Source organism: Culex pipiens, chromosome 3 (assembly GCF_016801865.2).
Source record: "Culex pipiens pallens isolate TS chromosome 3, TS_CPP_V2, whole genome shotgun sequence".
Lineage (NCBI taxonomy): Eukaryota > Metazoa > Arthropoda > Insecta > Diptera > Culicidae > Culex > Culex pipiens.
Window position 1 is genome coordinate 6,856,082 of NC_068939.1, and position 18,023 is coordinate 6,874,104.

General features: G+C 35.5%; 1 protein-coding gene across 1 annotated transcript in view; it reads left to right on the top strand.

The window, feature by feature from the left end:
• LOC120419772 (nose resistant to fluoxetine protein 6-like) overlaps positions 1–13,730 on the top strand; it is a 34,158-nt gene extending 20,428 nt beyond the window's left edge. Inside the window, exons 2-10 of the mRNA XM_039582602.2 lie at positions 2,804–3,042; positions 3,135–3,328; positions 3,401–3,775; positions 4,039–4,314; positions 7,700–7,945; positions 12,328–12,553; positions 12,616–12,790; positions 13,210–13,352; positions 13,451–13,730. Coding sequence (XP_039438536.1) covers positions 2,804–3,042; positions 3,135–3,328; positions 3,401–3,775; positions 4,039–4,314; positions 7,700–7,945; positions 12,328–12,553; positions 12,616–12,790; positions 13,210–13,352; positions 13,451–13,636 — 2,060 coding nt within the window. The 3' untranslated portion in view covers positions 13,637–13,730. The remainder of the gene's footprint in view (positions 1–2,803; positions 3,043–3,134; positions 3,329–3,400; positions 3,776–4,038; positions 4,315–7,699; positions 7,946–12,327; positions 12,554–12,615; positions 12,791–13,209; positions 13,353–13,450) is intronic.
• The last annotated feature ends 4,293 nt before the right edge of the window (positions 13,731–18,023 follow it).

The following is an 18,023-nucleotide window of genomic DNA, read 5'->3' on the forward strand; positions in this document are numbered from 1 at the left end:
TGTTTACATACATTTAAGTGAGATCCGGCTACAAAAAAGTACATAAATATCACTAAAGTGGTCAGAACTCGAGACAGGGTTGCCAGATCTTCAATGTTTTAGACTCGTTGGAAAGGTCTTTCGATTACCTAACCAACGCTGGGTCGGATGATGGATCCGGACATTGTTTACATACATTTAAGTGAGATCCGGCTACAAAAAAGTACATAAATATCACTAAAGTGGTCAGAACTCGAGACAGGGTTGCCAGATCTTCAATGTTTTAGACTCGTTGGAAAGGTCTTTCGATTACCTTACCAACGATGGGTCGGATGATGGATCCGGACATTGTTTACATACATTTAAGTGAGATCCGGCTACAAAAAAGTACATAAATACCACTAAAGTGGTCAGAACTCGAGACAGGGTTGCCAGATCTTCAATGTTTTGGACTCGTTGGAAAGGTCTTTGAATTACCTATTCAACGATGTATATAATGATGATGTTTGGTTCAGTTTACTGCCATTTATTCAACTTCCAAAAATATGCGAAAACACATTTTTATACATAACTTTTGAACTACTTATCGAAACTTCAAACAATTCAATAGCACCGTATGGGACCCTAAACCAAGTCGAATGCAACTAGTTTGGTCAAAATCGGTTCAGCCAGTGCTGAGAAAACTGCGTGACATTATTGGTCACATACACACACACATACACACACACATACACACACACATACACACAGACATTTGTTCAGTTTTCGATTCTGAGTCGATATGTATACATCATGGTGGGTTTTCGAGCTTTAAATAAAAAGTTCAATTTTAGAGCAGGATTATAGCCTTACCTCAGTGAGGAAGGCAAAAAGGCAGAACGAAATTTGTCGGGTAAGGCTTGTCCTTAAATAAAATATTTTAAAAAATATATAAATTTTTTTCCTGATTCCATTATGGGCCACCCATAAATCACGTGGACTTTAAGGTGCAAAAAAAATCGATATCAGGGATGCCTTCTGACTCGATTCCTTACGCAAAATTTGGTTAAGATTCAAGGGTCGCTATTGATCGGTAATGTTGGTGATACAAATCTTTTCATACAAAAATATCTTCTTGAAACCGCTACTAGCTCGTCAGGACTAACTCGGATCGTTTTGCGAAGTTAAAATTTGACATAAGAATCTCACACTTGGCCATGGTCCGATATATTTACCGCCACCTTTTGGTGGAATTATTTTTTTCTAATCTTGATACATTTTTTTAAATTTTCTCATGCATTTTTTTCAATCGATCGGGGCAACATTGGCACAGTTACTTGGTTTACCTTACAAAATCTTAAGATATTCCAAAACTTTGAATTTTTTTGTCACTCTAGTGGACACATTTGAGGTGATTTGATTTATTTTTTGTTTGGAAAATAGGGTGGATGAGATTTCCAAAAAATAGGGGTCTACGTGATTTCTGGATGGTCCTGATCCGAAGAGCCATTATCATAAGTAATGACGTAAGAGTCTTGACTGTGTTTGAAAACATATTCGCAATACTTTTTTTCTTTTAAGAAAAGCAATAGTCGATAAAGATAGTCGAAAATAGTAGTTGTAGTCAAGTTGTAATGGTAGTTTTTTTTAAACAAGGTGTAGGAAGAGAATTGTAGGACCGGCCCGTGGCTTAATGGCTACGGCTCCCGCCTCATAAGCGGAAGGTTCCAGGTTCGATTCCCGACCGGTCTCCTTGAAATTATTGGACTATAATTGAACTTTGAATATGAACAAAAAACGCATGGAATCAGGTGGGATTCGAACTCACACCTTTGGAATGGTAATCAGATGCTCTAGCCACTCGGCCACCGAGGGGTTGACACCCCTTGAGTGAATTAATCCGTAGTGGTGAAATAATGTCACAAGGTCATTTACTAAATAATACAACAATCCCTCTCCCAACGATTCCCCTACACACACCACACACCATATTCTATAAATAACTCGAAGTGGTTGGTACGGTATGTCCCCACTTCTTCTTCTTCCCCTGATGATTCCATGAAATGTGGGTTCCGTTCATAGAATCTGTCTCTTGCGGTTAATGCAACGCAGTAGGCCGGGCCGCTTTAGTGAGTGTAATACATTTCGGGGGTTCTCGAAAGTACTGCAATCATTAATAATGACAAGAAAGAACTCAAGGCGTAATCTAACCATAAGTTCTTCCCGGATGCTTTCTTCGGACTGGCTGCGCTTGTGTTCGATTAGATTAGATTAGATTAGAAACAAGGTGTAGGAAGAGAATATGAGATAAACTTATGGACAATTTTTCCGGTAAAAAAATTTACGACACTGAAAAATCAAGTCTGTCATATAGAACGGGCTTTATCTTCAAAAGGACTGGACTTACGACAATGGTCAATATGGAGACTTTTATGTAAAACTGTCTGGAAAATCTATCTTCGCAGTTTGATTTTTTTTGAATTTGATCACTTTGAAAAAAGAAAAACATTTTGAATAAAAAAAAAAGAAAATGACGTGTTTTTTTTCTTTCAGTGCTTTTGTTCGGAAAGTCCTTCCAATTTTCTACTATTTTTTGATACGATGCTAAGGCTTCGAAACAGCAATATTTAAATAACGAAATACAAAACTATTTAAATAACTAACGCCCTTTTTAAATGTTATTCTTTTGTGCTTTTATAAGCCTAGGATAACATTCATACAAAGTTTCATTGAAATCAGATTGGGTCGAGTAAACAAGAATCTAAAAATTCATGTATTGAGCTGGAATTGCTCTTTAGTAAGTTTGTTAAGTAGTTTTAATCCGTTTTCTTTCACCCCTTTCCAGTGCTGGATGCTTCCGGCGTCCAAGAACCCGGCTTCATCTGGGGCCACAACCACTGGATAGGCTCGGAAAAGGGCTGCGAGGCGGCCCGGGAACCGCTGTCCATCACCGTATCGGACCGGTACCGGCGTGTCATGAAGCCGAACCTGGTGGCCGCGATGGCCCCGTTTGACGTCGGCTACCGGATGGTCTACGCCCGGCACCAGTCCGCGTGGCAGATCGAGATGAAGTTCCAGAGTGAGGTAAGTGAGCTGTTTTCCTTTTTCGATTTTGTTTTCGGTCCGGTCTCTTGAGGACATTCTGAGTTAGTGTCATGGGTGTCCCATCGGTACAGAACGTCCTGCACATTGGAGTTTGCGTGCCGCGGTCCTGCTCCAACGGGGAGCTGTTCAATTTGACCGAGCGGTACTTTGACGAGGGGATCGTGCAGGCGCAGGACATCTTCGAGTTTCAGCCGAATGTGCTGCAGGTGAAGGATTTGCAGCTGGGAGATCACTTTTGGTTTAAGCCGAGTGTTTTTATCATTGGGTGAGTCGTACACGTTAAAAACACTCATTTTTTCGAAAGAAGATTGTTTCATTAACTGAAAAATCCCTCCAGGCTTTCCCTCGCCACCACAGTACTAATGGTGTTTTTGGCGCAATCGCGTGAACAAAAGAAGACTGAAACCAAAGACAACAAGCAGCCGCAACTCTACACCAGCTACAGCCCATTGCCAAACAACGGCGGAGAAAGGTCCTCCAACGGCATCGGCACCGGCCTCGCTCACAACAACAACAACGCCGCCGACGCCGACGACCAGATGAAGGAGACCTTGAAGAGACCGGCGACCGTGGTGGCGCCGGCAGCTGTGGCCGTGAAAGTGTCCTCGTTCACGGACAAGGTCATCGACAGCTTCAACGTGCGCAAAAACCTGGCCAGCGTGTTCCGCACCGACATTGGCCCACAGGCGCTGCCCGTGATCTGCGGAATCAAGTGAGTAGTGTAAGAGTGGTAGCGGTGGCGTGCCCTTGCCCTTGGACTCCTGGCCGCAGTCAGTGGTTTAACTACTATTACCTGCTAGTGGCCATTAATGGCGACTCTTGAATGGTGAAGGGGAGGCATCAGTTAAAAGGGATTGCTTGTTGATTAATGATCTTCCGGTCGCCCTTTTCAAATGTTAGCCCCCAAAAACCACACCACAAGTGATATAACTTAACCCCCCGGGGGGGCAACCCAAATTGTTTGTGTTTCTCTAGGTCCATTTCCTGCTTTTTGATACTGTGCTTCCACATGCAGTGGTACACGTTCTTCTCGATCCACAACTCGGGCGTGATGTTCCACTACGCCGAGCAGATCCGCTACCAGCTGGTCAGCAATGCACCGCTGCTGGTGGACGTGTTCTTCGCCATCAGTGGCTTTCTGGTGGCGTACAACTTTGTCCGGAATCGGGACAAGGTGCAGGAGATTAAGGCGAACGGAGGCTGGCAGAACGCGAAGCTGTACGGAAAGATGCTGCTGCATCGGTATTTGAGGTAAGTTGCATTTGTTTTTATACATATTTTCCCAACTTTTAAGATCTAGTTGCTATTTGTGCTTTTGGTCATCAGAAATAAAAGTTATCCAATGTGTTCGAAATTTTTTCATGCAAAAATGTATGGAAATTTAAGTGTGCACCTTTGCCCCGAAAATATCTTTTTAAGAAAAATCATGACAAAAAATAAGAAGAAGAGGCATTTCAAAAAATCTTCAAGAATTAGCAAGGCTTGGCAAAACACTAGTAAAATTGCTTCATAGTTTTCGTGAACCTGAAATTTTGTAAACCTTATTTTGTAAACTTCAAATATTAGATCAAAATGGTCCAAAAGTGAATTTGCCAATAACTTTCACAAATTTAAATGTTTTCACTTTTTTAAATACATAGAATTGACCTTAAGACAAGTCGAAAGCCCATGAGCTTTTTAGGTTGAAATTAACAGTACAACTAAGAATTGTATGGTTTTGATTCTCTTAAATCTTAGCAAATTGTTATACAAATATCGATTGTTTTGATGTTAACAGATTGTTTGAGGCTTAAAGAAGGCCATTCAAATGTTAGTCCAAATTTGTGCAAATTAAAAGCAAAATCGAGTGCCCGGATTTCGAATAATCTTTTATCAGTGTCCGGAATTCGAAGCACAACAAGTCATTTTAATTTTTAAAATTTTCTTCTTCTTCCCTCTCACCCGTATGTCTTGGGTCTTGGAAAAGGGTTTTTAATTCAAAATTATCTCTTTAATTTTCTTTGACCAATGATATATAGCCAAACGAAGATTAAAAAGTGATCAGTCCTCTAGGATTTCGGTCATTCGATTTTTTTTTTGTATTTTTTAATCCGACTGAAACTTTTTTGGTGCCTTCGGTATGCCCAAAGAAGCCATTTTGCATCATTAGTTTGTCCATATAATTTTCCATACAAATTCGGCAGCTGTCCATACAAAAATGATGTATGAAAATTCAAAAATTTCTTTCTTTTGAAGGAATTTTTTGGTCGATTTGGTGTCTTCGGCAAAGTTGTAGGTATGGATACGGACTACACAGGAAATTAAATGATACACAGTAAAAAAAATTTGGTGATTTTTTATTTAACTTTTTATCACTGAAACTTGATTTGCAAAAAAACACTTTTTTTAATTTTTGATGTTTTAGAGGACATAAAATGCCAACTTTTCAGAAATTTCCAGGTTGTGCAAAAAATCTTTGACCGAGTTATGAATTTTTGAAACAATACTGATTTTTTCAATAAATCGAAATATTGGTCGCAACAATTTTTCAACTTCATTTTTCGATGTAAAATCAAATTTGCAATCAAAATGTACTTAAGTGAAATTTTGATGAAGTGCACCGTTTTCAAGTTAAATCCATATTTAGGTGACTTTTTTGAAAGTCGCAGTTTTTCATTTTTTTAAATAAGTGCACATGTTTGCACACTTTTGGAAAAAATATCTTTGAAGAGCTGAGAAAATTCTCTATATTTTGCTTCTTGGGACTTTGTAAATACGACCTTTAGTTGCTGAGATATTGCAATGCAATGGTTTAAAAACAGGAAAATTGATGTTTTCTAAGTCTCACCCAAACAACCTACCATTTTTCAATTTCGATATCTCAGCAAGTAATGGTCCGATTTTCAATTTTAAAATATGTAACATTTGTGAAATTTTCCGATCTTTTCGAAAACAATATTTTCAAAATTTTCAAATCAAGACTAACATTTCAAAAGGGCCAAACATTCAATGTTACGCCCTTTAAAAATGTTAGTCTTGATTTTAAAATTTTGAAAATATTGTTTTCGAAAAGATCGGAAAATTTCGCAATTGTTTCATATTTTAACATTGAAAATCGGACCATTAGTTGTTGAGATATCGAAATTGAAAAATGTTGGGTTGTTTGGGTGAGACTTAGCAAACATCATTTTTCCTGTTTTCAAACCTTTGCATTGCAATATCTCAGCAATTAAAGGTCGTATCAACAAAGTCCGAAGAAGTAAAATATAGAGAATTTTTTTAGCTTTTCAAAAAAAAAATTTTTTTTCAATGTGTGCAAACTTGTGCACTTATTTAAAAAAATGAAAAACTGCGACTTTTTTTTTAAAAAAGTAACCTAAATATGGATTTAACTTGAAAACGGTGCACTTTATCAAAATTTCACTAAAGTACTTTTTGATTGCAAATTTGATTTTACATCGAAAAATGAAGTTGAAAAATTGTTGCGACCCATATTTCGATTTTTTTGAAAAAATCAGTATTGATTCAAAAATTCATGACTCGCTCAAAGATTTTTTGCACAACCTGGAAATTTCTGAAAAGTTGGCATTTCATGTTTTCTAAAACATATAAAAAAAACAAAAATAAAAATAGTGTTTTTTGCAAATCAAGTTTCAGTGATAAAAAGTTAAATAAAAAATCACCAATTTTTTTTTACTGTGTATCATTTTTTTTCAATGTAGTCCGTATCCATACCTACAACTTTGTCCAAGACACCAAATCGATCAAAAAAAATCCTTCAAAAGATACAGATTTTTGAATTTTCATACATCATTTTTGTATGGACAGCTGCCGAATTTGTATGGAAAATTATATGGACAAACTAATGATGCAAAATGGCTTCTTTGGGCATACCGAAGGCACCAAAAAAGTTTCAGTCGGATTAAAAAATACAAAAATTAATATTTAAGAAAAGAGACCGATTTTGTAGAGAATTGCTCAGTTACAAAATGGCTTTCCAGTTTCAATCAATTAAAACATGCACTATCGCTGTCATTTTTCTAAATTTAGTTTAACAATGGTTTACAATTGTATTTAGTTAGAATATCTTCAACACAAAAATTAACATATTATTTTATTGATTTTTATTGATTTTGAATTTACAGGACAATAATAAAAGGCTTTACTTGAAGGTTGAATATTTTGGCAATAAATCTGAAAAATATGACTGTAATTTAAAGTTTATTTTTTTCCTGTTTTGAATTGCACACAGAGTGGAGTTCTTTGTTCTTGTGTTGAATATAAAGCAATTAAAATCAACAATGCATATCACTGGCAACAAATTCTATAGTTACCAAAATTTATGACCAGAAAATTGAATAATTTTTGCAACGGCTTCTCTTAACCATTCCGTCACGCACGATAAATTGATTTAACATATTTTCGAATGCCAAAAAAAAGGTTACTCAATCAAGATAAGCTCTTATCTAAACGCCGAGATGCGTGAAGAATCCTCTAACCGCCCTGCATCGGCTTAACCTTGTTGGCCACCCAACCATGTCGTTGACCCGCCACTCCACCATCATGTCCAACCGGTCGTGAAGGTCGCGGGTCCAAAAAAATAAAACAAGCAAACTACAATCTACTCTCACTCTCTTGTCTCTCTTTTGTTTTCCAGGCTGTCCCCGCTGTACCTGCTGATCTCGACGATCGGCGAACTGATGACCAGCTACATCGTCGACACGTCCAAGTTCTTCGTGCACGAGCGCAGTGACCTCACCTGCCAACGGTACTGGTGGCGCAACGTGCTCTACATCCAAAATCTCTACAACGTCGACGAGCTCTGCCTCAACTGGACCTGGTCATTGGCCTGCGAGATGCAGTATTACATCATCTCCACCGCGCTGCTCTTCGTCTACGCAAAGTATGTTTTGTTCCGTTCCGGTTCGGGCCATCTTTTCTTTCCCCCAAAATTTCACTCTCGTTACCCACTTTAACACCACCACCAGTTGGAGAGACCTCCTTCATTCATTCGAGCGCTTTAATGGCCCAAAGCCCCCCTCAAAACAGCATCCACCACCAACTCCACCTCCTCCTCCTCCCTTGTTTTGGGGCCGGTGTTTCGTCATCTTTCTTTCTCTCTTTCTTTCTGTGCTAAGGTCGTAATCATGACATTGCTTTTGGTTTCGGCTTTTTTTTTTGTTTTTTTTGTCTATCTTTTCTTTCTTGTCTTCTGTTTTTTATTTGCTATTTCAGCTAGACACCATATGTTTTGCTTGAATAGTTCCACTATACGGTCTGAATAAGATCGTTTTGTATTTTTAAAGTATTTTTAGTTTCCATTTCTATATTTGCGGGTTTTAATTAGTTATTCTTAACAAAAGGACCATTGTACACACTATCATAGGTAGATGATTAAGCCCATTAGGGTGGAATCTTATGAAAAGTAATAAAAGAAAAGGATTGGAGATTTTGTTTACATTTCTAGAGTTTTTTTTTTTGAATAACATATGACAAACAATGGCTTATGGAACTCTTTTTGAAAAAAAAAAAAACTCTAGATTTTTTCATTTTAGTTGAAATATGAGTGTAATTCTCTAAAATTTAAACGTTATTTTTTAGTTTTTAATTTAATATTTATTGTTTAGATGAAACTTTTTCCTTGTCAAAAGAAGCTATTTTGAATCATTGCTTTTTGCCTTTACACTAAGGAAAGGCTATAAAATCACTCGAAAAATGAACTTCTTAAAAACACCTCCTAGATATACCTTCACGTATACCTATCGATTCAGAACCAAATTCAGAACAAATGTCTGTGGGGATGTGTGTAGACATGATTTTTTTTCCACACGATTTTCTCAGAACTGGCTGAACCGATTTTGGCAGGATTCGCCTTATTCTGTTCGTTTTGGGGTCCCCTAAGACCCTATTAAATTTTATTCTGTTTAGTGAAGTATTTTTAAAGTTATGCCATGAAAAAGTTTTTTTGTAGATACAAAAAGGGTGATTTTTGCATAACCTCAAAAGGCCTGGTTTTTTTGTTTACGTGCGAGAGTCGCGCCAGATGTGAAACGCCCGGTTGCCACATTGCTTCAAATGATAGTCTGCATGTTTTCTGGAAAGGTCTGAATAAGATTTTTTTTTACTCATCAACTTATTTTCATCAAGTCTTGTTCGGAGCTGGAACTAGATTTGGAAACTATGCAAACTTCGGAATTGAATTAAATTGTTAATGTGTGGAAGGCACCAACCACCTAATGGTGAATTAAGAAACGTTTTTATACAAGATTCCGGAATATTTTCCGAGCTGGTCATACAAAATGGGTAGTGAATGTGTTGTTTTCTCATTTGACTGATCTCCAATTTACGTATTTATTAAATTTTCGATTTTTTGTATGTTGTAAGGAACTATAAAAGTCCTCTTTTGCAATAAAGTTTATAATGGTGCAATTTTTGAAATCACAGATATAATTTTTTGAAAAGAAAAAAAAACTGGGCAGTTCTAAAATATTATTTTTTTTCAACTTTTGTTGCATGCGCAGTCAACAACAAATTTGCAATCAAAAGTGTTGTAATCGATTTTTTTCAAGCCCATGAATTAGGCTTCCAGCTATACGGATTTTTCCTTACAATACTGATTAGCGTTCCTCTTCGTGGATTTTTAACAGGCCGGATTTTTGTACGGTTTTTTCATGTAATATGGATTTGTACAGAATTTTAATGATGACAAAAACAATATAAATTGTTTTTTAATCAGTCAAAGCTTTTGCTTCTTGGAAATTTTAATTTAACTGTTAGTTTGATTTCAAAAGGACTTTTTTATAGTTTCCGAGTTTTCCTTAGTTCAAAGTTTATTTGGTATCTATAATTGTTCTTTTCGAATTACTTACAAAGCATATTTTACTACCAAAAGATCCAATGTTTTCTAAACATTTTGAAAACCTGTGGAAATTTGAAATTCCATACATTTCTGTTTTCACGAACGATATTATTCGTAAAAACATACTTGACATTTCGTGAATTTTCGAACGCTTAACAAAAAAAAAATAAAAATAAAAAAATATTAAGATTTGATTTCTGCAATTCACTGTTTATTTTGTGAATGTTATTAAAAGTATAAGTTTTAAGCACTCTGATAACGAAATGAAATTTGCTAGCTTTAAATATGACTTAATTTTATTAAGTTTTTAGTCCCAAATTCCTATTGCTCTGAATAATTCCTTAACACCTTTTGTTATATGTACTATGAGGACATATCGACGAAGTGTACGGATTTTTGCACAGCTAAGGTTGTTAGCTTTATTCATGAAAAACTGCTGGATACTGAGATATAACCTATTAAAATTAAAATTAATTTTTTGTGAAAAATTAGTTATTCTCAGTTTAATTTATTTTCCTCTAAGTAATCAACTTTCCATGTCTCGGAAACTTTTGTCTTTCAATGAAAATGAAATGAAAATGTTGTGAAATTTTTGTTTTTTACATTGAAAAAAATCAAAATTTTAAGTTTTATCAAAGAAGTGCTGTTGGCCTTTTCAAAAAGTTACTAATGATTAGGTTTGATTAGAGATTAGAAAAAGTCACGTTCGATTTTGCGAGTTCCATATTATTTTTATGGAAAATTTAATTTTTTTTTATTTTTTCACCTTGAAATAGTAGTTTATGCAACAAGTTGCAAAAAGAAGATTTTTTCAGCACGAGTCGTACATTTATCCAACGAGGTTCACCGAGTTGGATAAATACGAAGAGTGCTGAAAAAATCAAGTTTTGCAACGAGTTCCATACAATTTTTTTTGCAATTCCAAAAAACACACACTGAGTGAAATTTTATGTCAAATTTTCATGTATTTTGTCAATAAATCGTTTAAATAAAAAAATGTTGAAAAGTGTTACTTTTCGAAACAAGTGCTGAAAAGTTCAACTTTTCAGCACCCATTTCAGTGCTGAAAAGTAGAACTTTTCAGCATTTATTTTTTATTTAAAAGTGTTGCTATTCGATTCTGTTATTTTTGGTACAGAAAAGTAGGCTATTTCGTCGTTCAAGAATGACAAGAAAAGTAAGTAGTTTCACGATGGAATTGCAAAAATCAAGTTTTCAAGATAACGCAAGTTTAAAAACACTGAAGAAACTATTATAAAAAAAAACTTCAGGAGGTTTCATTTTAGCAATCCAATCAACGATGTTAAATAATTATAAAATGTAGAAAAAAATTTCAGCTATTCAACTGTATATGTGTAGTGGTACTTAAATTGATTAAAGTATTTTTAAATGGCCAAAAATAGTAAACAATTACCTACAAATTCCATAACATGAAAATACATCATCACAAAATATTTGAGACTTTTTCGCTTGCAAATGTTATTTTGTATCTAAAAAAATGATATTTTGATAAACAACATTAAACCAGGGCTGATATTTGGCTACTTAACATTCCATTTCATCTTCTATATATATTAAAAAATTTCGATGGTTTTGTTCGAACGCGAATCAGTTGAACACGGAACGACGAATCGAGGCGCTTTTTGTTGCGTTAGGTTCGTGTAAGCCCAAGGAAGGTTACTAATTGACACATTGGCCACTCTGGAACCGATTCCGGAGCATCGGCAAATTGTATGGAGAAAGTTACGTAAAATCAAATTTTGATCACAGGAGGCTTAATAGCAAAAAAGCAAAAAACGTCAAGAAACCAAGAAAGGGCAGGACGAATTTTGCCGGGAAAAGCTTGTTTTTCATAATTTAATTAATTGAAACATGAGGAATGAATCTTGCTTTGTAAAAAATATCTCGCTCGAATGACATTACTGAGAATTTAAATTTTATTGTAAAAAATATAATTAATCCAAAGTTGATTACTGTTGATTTTTTAAAGTTTTTTGAACAAATAGAAAATGTGGGTTTGTTTATATTTAAGCTTATGAAATAACGAGCTTTTTAGCCATAAACGCTGGTTTGGCTCGGGAGTACTGAGTTATACTTTAATTTATTTACATAAGTGCAATAGCAAATACTTCAATAAAAAAGCATTCCAAACTAATTCTTTTGTTGATTGATTTTACGGAAAGTTTGTTTTTGAAAGTCTGTTTTGAAACTTTTCTTGTCATTCACTAATGGTCTCTCTTATTGCAATGCCAAAAATATAGTACTGAAAACTTATTTTCAGCGTTAATTTGAATGCTCGGTTCACCTGAAGATTTGATCGAAGAGAAAAAGTGAATAATCCGTTGTAAATAAAATATTACCTAAATCTGTGGTGGGCTGCGTCCAAGAATGTGCTAACAAATCTTTTTTAATTTTTTTTTATTCAGGAACGCCAAACTGGGCAAGTGGGTCTACCAGGCGGCCGCCGTGGCAACGCTGGTGTTCAACCTGACCATCACGCTGATGCACCACTTTGTGCCATCGTACGACGTGCTGTACAACACCGCCAGCCATCTGTACATTGCCCCGTGGGCCCGGATGTCCCCGTACATAGTGGGGGTGTACTTTGGCTGGCTCCTGGCGGCCACCCGCGGCAAACTGGACGTCACTAAGGTATTCTTTCGAGATTTTTCAATGATTAATCGTATTTTAAACAAATTTTAAACTTTTCTCAGGAACAATATCGCAAGTACTGGGTGCTGGCCTGCGTGGCGATAACGGTAAGCATGCACTGCACCATCAAGCGGAACTTCCCGTTCCCGCTGGCGTCCATCGTGATGGTGTTGGTCCGGTTGTTTGTGGCTTGGGCAACGTGCTGGACCATTGTTGCCACTGCCACTGGCTACACGAGTGAGTTAATAAATTTATATTGAAGACAGCGTGTTGCTCATCGAATTGCAAAATGATTAGCAGATTTGTAACCAATAATGCAAATATTACGAGAAATGTGATATCTGTTATCACCTTTTGATTGACGTTTACGGAGAGAGAGCCGAAAAAATGTCTACAATTAGAAATTATTACCAGAAGAATATTTTCAATCAGGATTTGTGTTTCTTATTTATTTTTTTTTATTTGGCGGCTGGTTCAACTCCTCATATTTAAATGTAATGGGAAGATTTCTTATGTGTTTTCAATGCACTTTTAAATCAGTTGAAAAATATTAAAATTTTCCCGCGACCTGGTTGAATATCTCTTGGAATTTTAATATGCTTCTATCTTGAATTTTTTTAAAAATCAAACTTAATTTTATTATATTATTTCATTAGACAACATAATCCGGTTCCTCTCGTCCCGGTTCTTCATCCACATCAACAAGCTGACGTACGGCATCTACCTGCTGAACCCGCTGATCATCACGGCCATTTTCGGCGGCTCCGACGGCAGCATCTCGGCGGATCCCGTCCTGGCGGTAAGTTTCGGCGGCCATCACTTAGCGACCCGCTGCTAATCGTCCCAATTGGGTTAGTCAAATAGTTACCGAACTTTCTTCTTTCTCATCTCGATTAGATGGTGATGGCCCTCGGGGTGACGGTGCTTTCGTACGTGGCCGCGGTCACTTTTACGGTGCTGTTCGAGATTCCGTACTGCCGGATTTCGAGCGAAATTCTAAAGCTGAAGAAGAAGCCCCCAACGACGACGACGATGACCACGGCAGTGTCTTCCGGTGAGACCCCGGCCAAGAAGGTTGACTGAAGAAGGCCCGGCGAATCGCACTTTCGGGGTTTCCTGCTCGGGAAGGAAAACGTGTCCCTTTTTGATAATGTGATAAACGACTATTCTCTAGGTACATATTTCTGTTTTAGAAAGAAGGGGTTTTAGCGGAGGGAAGGAACAGCAAAATAACTTGGCAAAGATTTTAACTTGTAAACTATCGCTTAAGAACTTTGTAGTATTATTTATTATACCGAGTAGCACCAGATTAGCTGTTAAGGCTAATTTAACTAGTTTAGTGGCAGACGTGCGAATGTTCCTGGAAATTGTAAAAAGCAGAATCAAAAATTAAAATCAGCACTGGGTATGAAGCACACGCGGAAAATAAAAACACCTACAAACAATTGTGTGTTAAGATAATCGAAATAAAAGTCGAAATTCGTCTGGAGAAACAAAGCAAAAACTCGAATTTTCACTGCCATGCGTCTCCACGTGCCCATAATTTCGCACGCGCCAAATTTTGATGACTCAATTGGCGCTACTAATTTGATGACGGATGGCGGTGAACGACGAAGAGTCAGCTGTTGTGTTGGGTAGTTTGTTGATTGTTGAACAAGTGGCGCAAGGTGAGTGACTGCAGTTCGGAGAAGGAAACAAGTAAAGAAGGTAAGGTGAAGACGTCAAGGGATTTGCGCGAGAGCATGGATGGTGTGTACAGATTTTTATGTAATAAAACTTCGTGATGAGTTCGATTGTTTTGGTGCGGCCCAGTTACGGAAGGTTTCTACCGCTGAGATGTGGAGTTATGATTAAGTCACATTGAAGGGATCTGATTTCTAAAATGCATTACTTAAAAATCATTACTATTGCATGCTTTCCCGTCGTTCTCCGCATAATTGTCCCATGTCATTTTTGGTCGATTTTGTCTATTTGTCATTTTTGAGTTTGTTTTTACTTTAAGAAAAACACATAAATCTTTGTTCGGAAACTTATTAAAAACAACACCAAGTCTGTTTGTTCCATTGCTGTACTTCTACGCATAATTGTCCCGCCATGGTTTTTAATTCTTGGGATCATCTATTTTACGCAATATTGTGTCTTTTTTACCTGTTGTACAATAAGAGGATTATAACTAAGATAAATCGCTTTCTTCTATCTTCTATCTTATATGAGCAATTCTCTACGAAATCGGTCTTTTTTCTTTAATTTTAATTTTTGTATTTTTTTATCCGACTGAAACTTTTTTGGTGCCTTCGTTATGCCCAAAGAAGCCATTTTGCATCATTAGTTTGTCCATATAATTTTCCATACAAATTTGGCCGCTGTCCATACAAAAATGATGTTTGAAAATTAAAAAATCTGTATCTTTTGAAGGAATTTTTTGATCGATTTGATGTCTTCGGTAAAGTTGTAGGTATGGATATGGACTACACTGAAAAAAATGATGCACGGTAAAAAATTGGTGATTTTTTATTTAACTTTTTGTCACTAAAACTTGATTTGCAAAAAATATATTTATTTTTTTTATTTTTTGATATGTTTTAGAGGACATAAAATGCCAACTTTTCAGAAATTTCCAGGTTGTGCAAAAAATCTTTGAGCGAGTTATGAATTTTTGAATCAATACTGATTTTTTCAAAAAATCGATATATCGGTCCCAAAATTATTTCAACTTCATTTTTCGATGTAAAATCAAATTTGCAATCAAAAAGTATATTAGTAAAATTTTGATAAAGTGCACCGTTTTCAAGTTATAGCCATTTTTAGGTGACTTTTTTGAAAATAGTCGAAGTTTTTCATTTTTTTAAATTAGTGCACATGTTTGCCCACCTTTGAAAAAAATATTTTTGAAAAGCTGAGAAAATTCTCAATATTTTGCATTTTTGAACTTTGTTAATACGACCCTGAGTTGCTGAGATATTGCCATGCAAAGGTTTAAAAACAGGAAAATTGATGTTTTCTAAGTCCCACCCAAACAACACATAATTTTCTATTGTCGATATCTCAGCAACTAATGGTCCGATTTTCAATGTTAAAATATGAAACATTCGTGAAATTTTCCGATTTTTTTCGAAAAAAATAATTTCAAAATTTTTAAGTCAGGATTAAAATTTTAAAAGGGCGTAATATTGAATGTTTGGCCCTTTTGAAATGTTAGTCTTGGTTTAAAAAATTTGAAATTTTTTTTTTCGAATAGATCGGAAAATTTCACGAATGTTTCATATTTTAATATTGAAAATCGGACTATAAGTTGGTATGCACACCAATGTCATCTTTCGAGCTAGTATGAGACAGATGAAACGATTTTTTGTGCCAATTTATGATTTATTGAGAAAAATAATGTTTTAGGAAAGAAAAAAATAACAAAAATAATTTTCATATGCATAATTGAAATATATGATCCATTTTGAATATTGAAATAATATTGAATATTGAAATTTTGAAATAATAATTGTTTGCTTACATTTCGCAATTTTCGGTTTACAATTGCAATTTTATTTATTAGATAATGTCGATTTGTATTCAACAGAAGTATTATTTTTTCTATTTTTGTCTATAATCAATTCAGCCTTTTTCTAAAGAATGAATCTTATGAAAATGCTCCGATTTTGGAAATTGAGAAAGTAAATATGAGTAATTTTGAATGTTTTTTTTTATCTTTTTACGCAAATTATGCTTCCAAAATTCAAAATTTTAATTCTAAAAATAACCCAATTTTTGATATTTTTTAAACATTTACTTTAAGTAAATTGATATAAGAGCACCCAATTAAAGCAATTGTGAAAGGGGCAATTCTCTGTCAACTCACACAGCAGTTGCCCCGACCCCTCTTCGATTTGAGTGAAACTTTGTCCTTAGGGATAACTTTTGCCCCTGATCACGAATCCGAGGTCTGTTTTTTGATATCTCGTGACGGAGGGGCGGTAAGACACCTTCCATTTTTGAACATGCGAAAAAAGAGGTGTTTTCAATAATTTGCAGTCTGAAACGGTAATGAGACAGAAATTAGGTGTCAAATCAACTTTTATGTAAAATTTGACGCCCGATTTGATGGCGTACTCAGAATTCCGAAAAAAACATATTTTTCATCGAAAAAAACACTTAAAAAGTTTAAAAATTCTCCCATTTTCCGTTACCATGAAAAATAGTTTTTTTCGGAATTCTGAGTACGCCAGCAAATCGGGCGTCTAATTTTACATAAAAGTCCCTTTGTCACAAAATTTTTATCTCATCACCGTTTCAGGCTGCAAATGATTGAAAACACCTCTTTTTTCGCATGTTCAAAAATGGAAGGGGTCGTACCGCCCCTCCGTCACGAGATATCAAAAAACGGACCTCGGATTCGTGATCAGGGACAAAAGTTACCCCTTTGGAAAAAGTTTCACGCAAAACGAAAAGGGGTCGGGGCAACTGCTGTGTGAGTTGGCGGAGAATTATCCAAGTACTTTTTCTTACACGATTAGAATGACCCAAAAAGGAAAACTCAGATAACACATAAAGTTTGATGAATAAATTAATAAATTGAACAAAGATTAAATTTTACGGCAAATCCGTAGAATTCCGGGAGGTAATTAAACGCTCTTTTCAATACTCAACGCAAAAAATAAGGCCATCACAAATTTAATTTCATGTTTTTATTCCCCTCCCCTTTCAATAATTTTCCAAAAAATCAGGAGGCATAAAATAATTTCCATTGAAAAATTTTTATTTTCATTGAAAAAACTTTTACAATTGATTGTAAACTAGGTATTTAAAATACATTGTGCATCGTTTATTTTTGTATTTTAATCAAATTATGCACTTTTGGATTTTTTGAATTTTGAAACCACAAATGGGAAGACGACATACAACTTAACCCTTTCAGGCCCCTCCCCTCCCTTTTTGACCATGTCCTGAGCCGAGGGATAAAACCTCGAATAAAATTCTAATTTAATTAAAATATTTGCATTTATTTTTAACAAAATAAATGCAACAAATATTTTTAGGTGAAATTAAATGTATAAAAGATTTTTTCTTGATTTTCTTCTTATTAAAATTTCAATAAATAATTTTAAAATTCAATAAAACTACTTTTCCATGAGAAAATTATAATCTGGTTAAAGCTCGCTTTCAAAATCCGAAAAGTCAAAATTATTCGTGGTGACCTCTACCCGCACAAAACATAAAACTCCCTTTCATGCAAAATATGAATTAACTCAATCAATTCTAGAGTGACGGGCAGATTGTCGACCGGTCAATGCATGTCACGGTCTCTCGTGTCGTTCTTTCATAGTTTTTTTTTCGGCTATCTTCAGAGTCCAGTCCAGAAACTCGATACCTCGGGTGGCCTTTCCAAAATAAACGCACCCAATAAAGGTAATGGTCGAATAAAAACAAATAAGCAAAAACCGCCTTGTGCTCATAATAAAGTGCACACATGAACCAATGA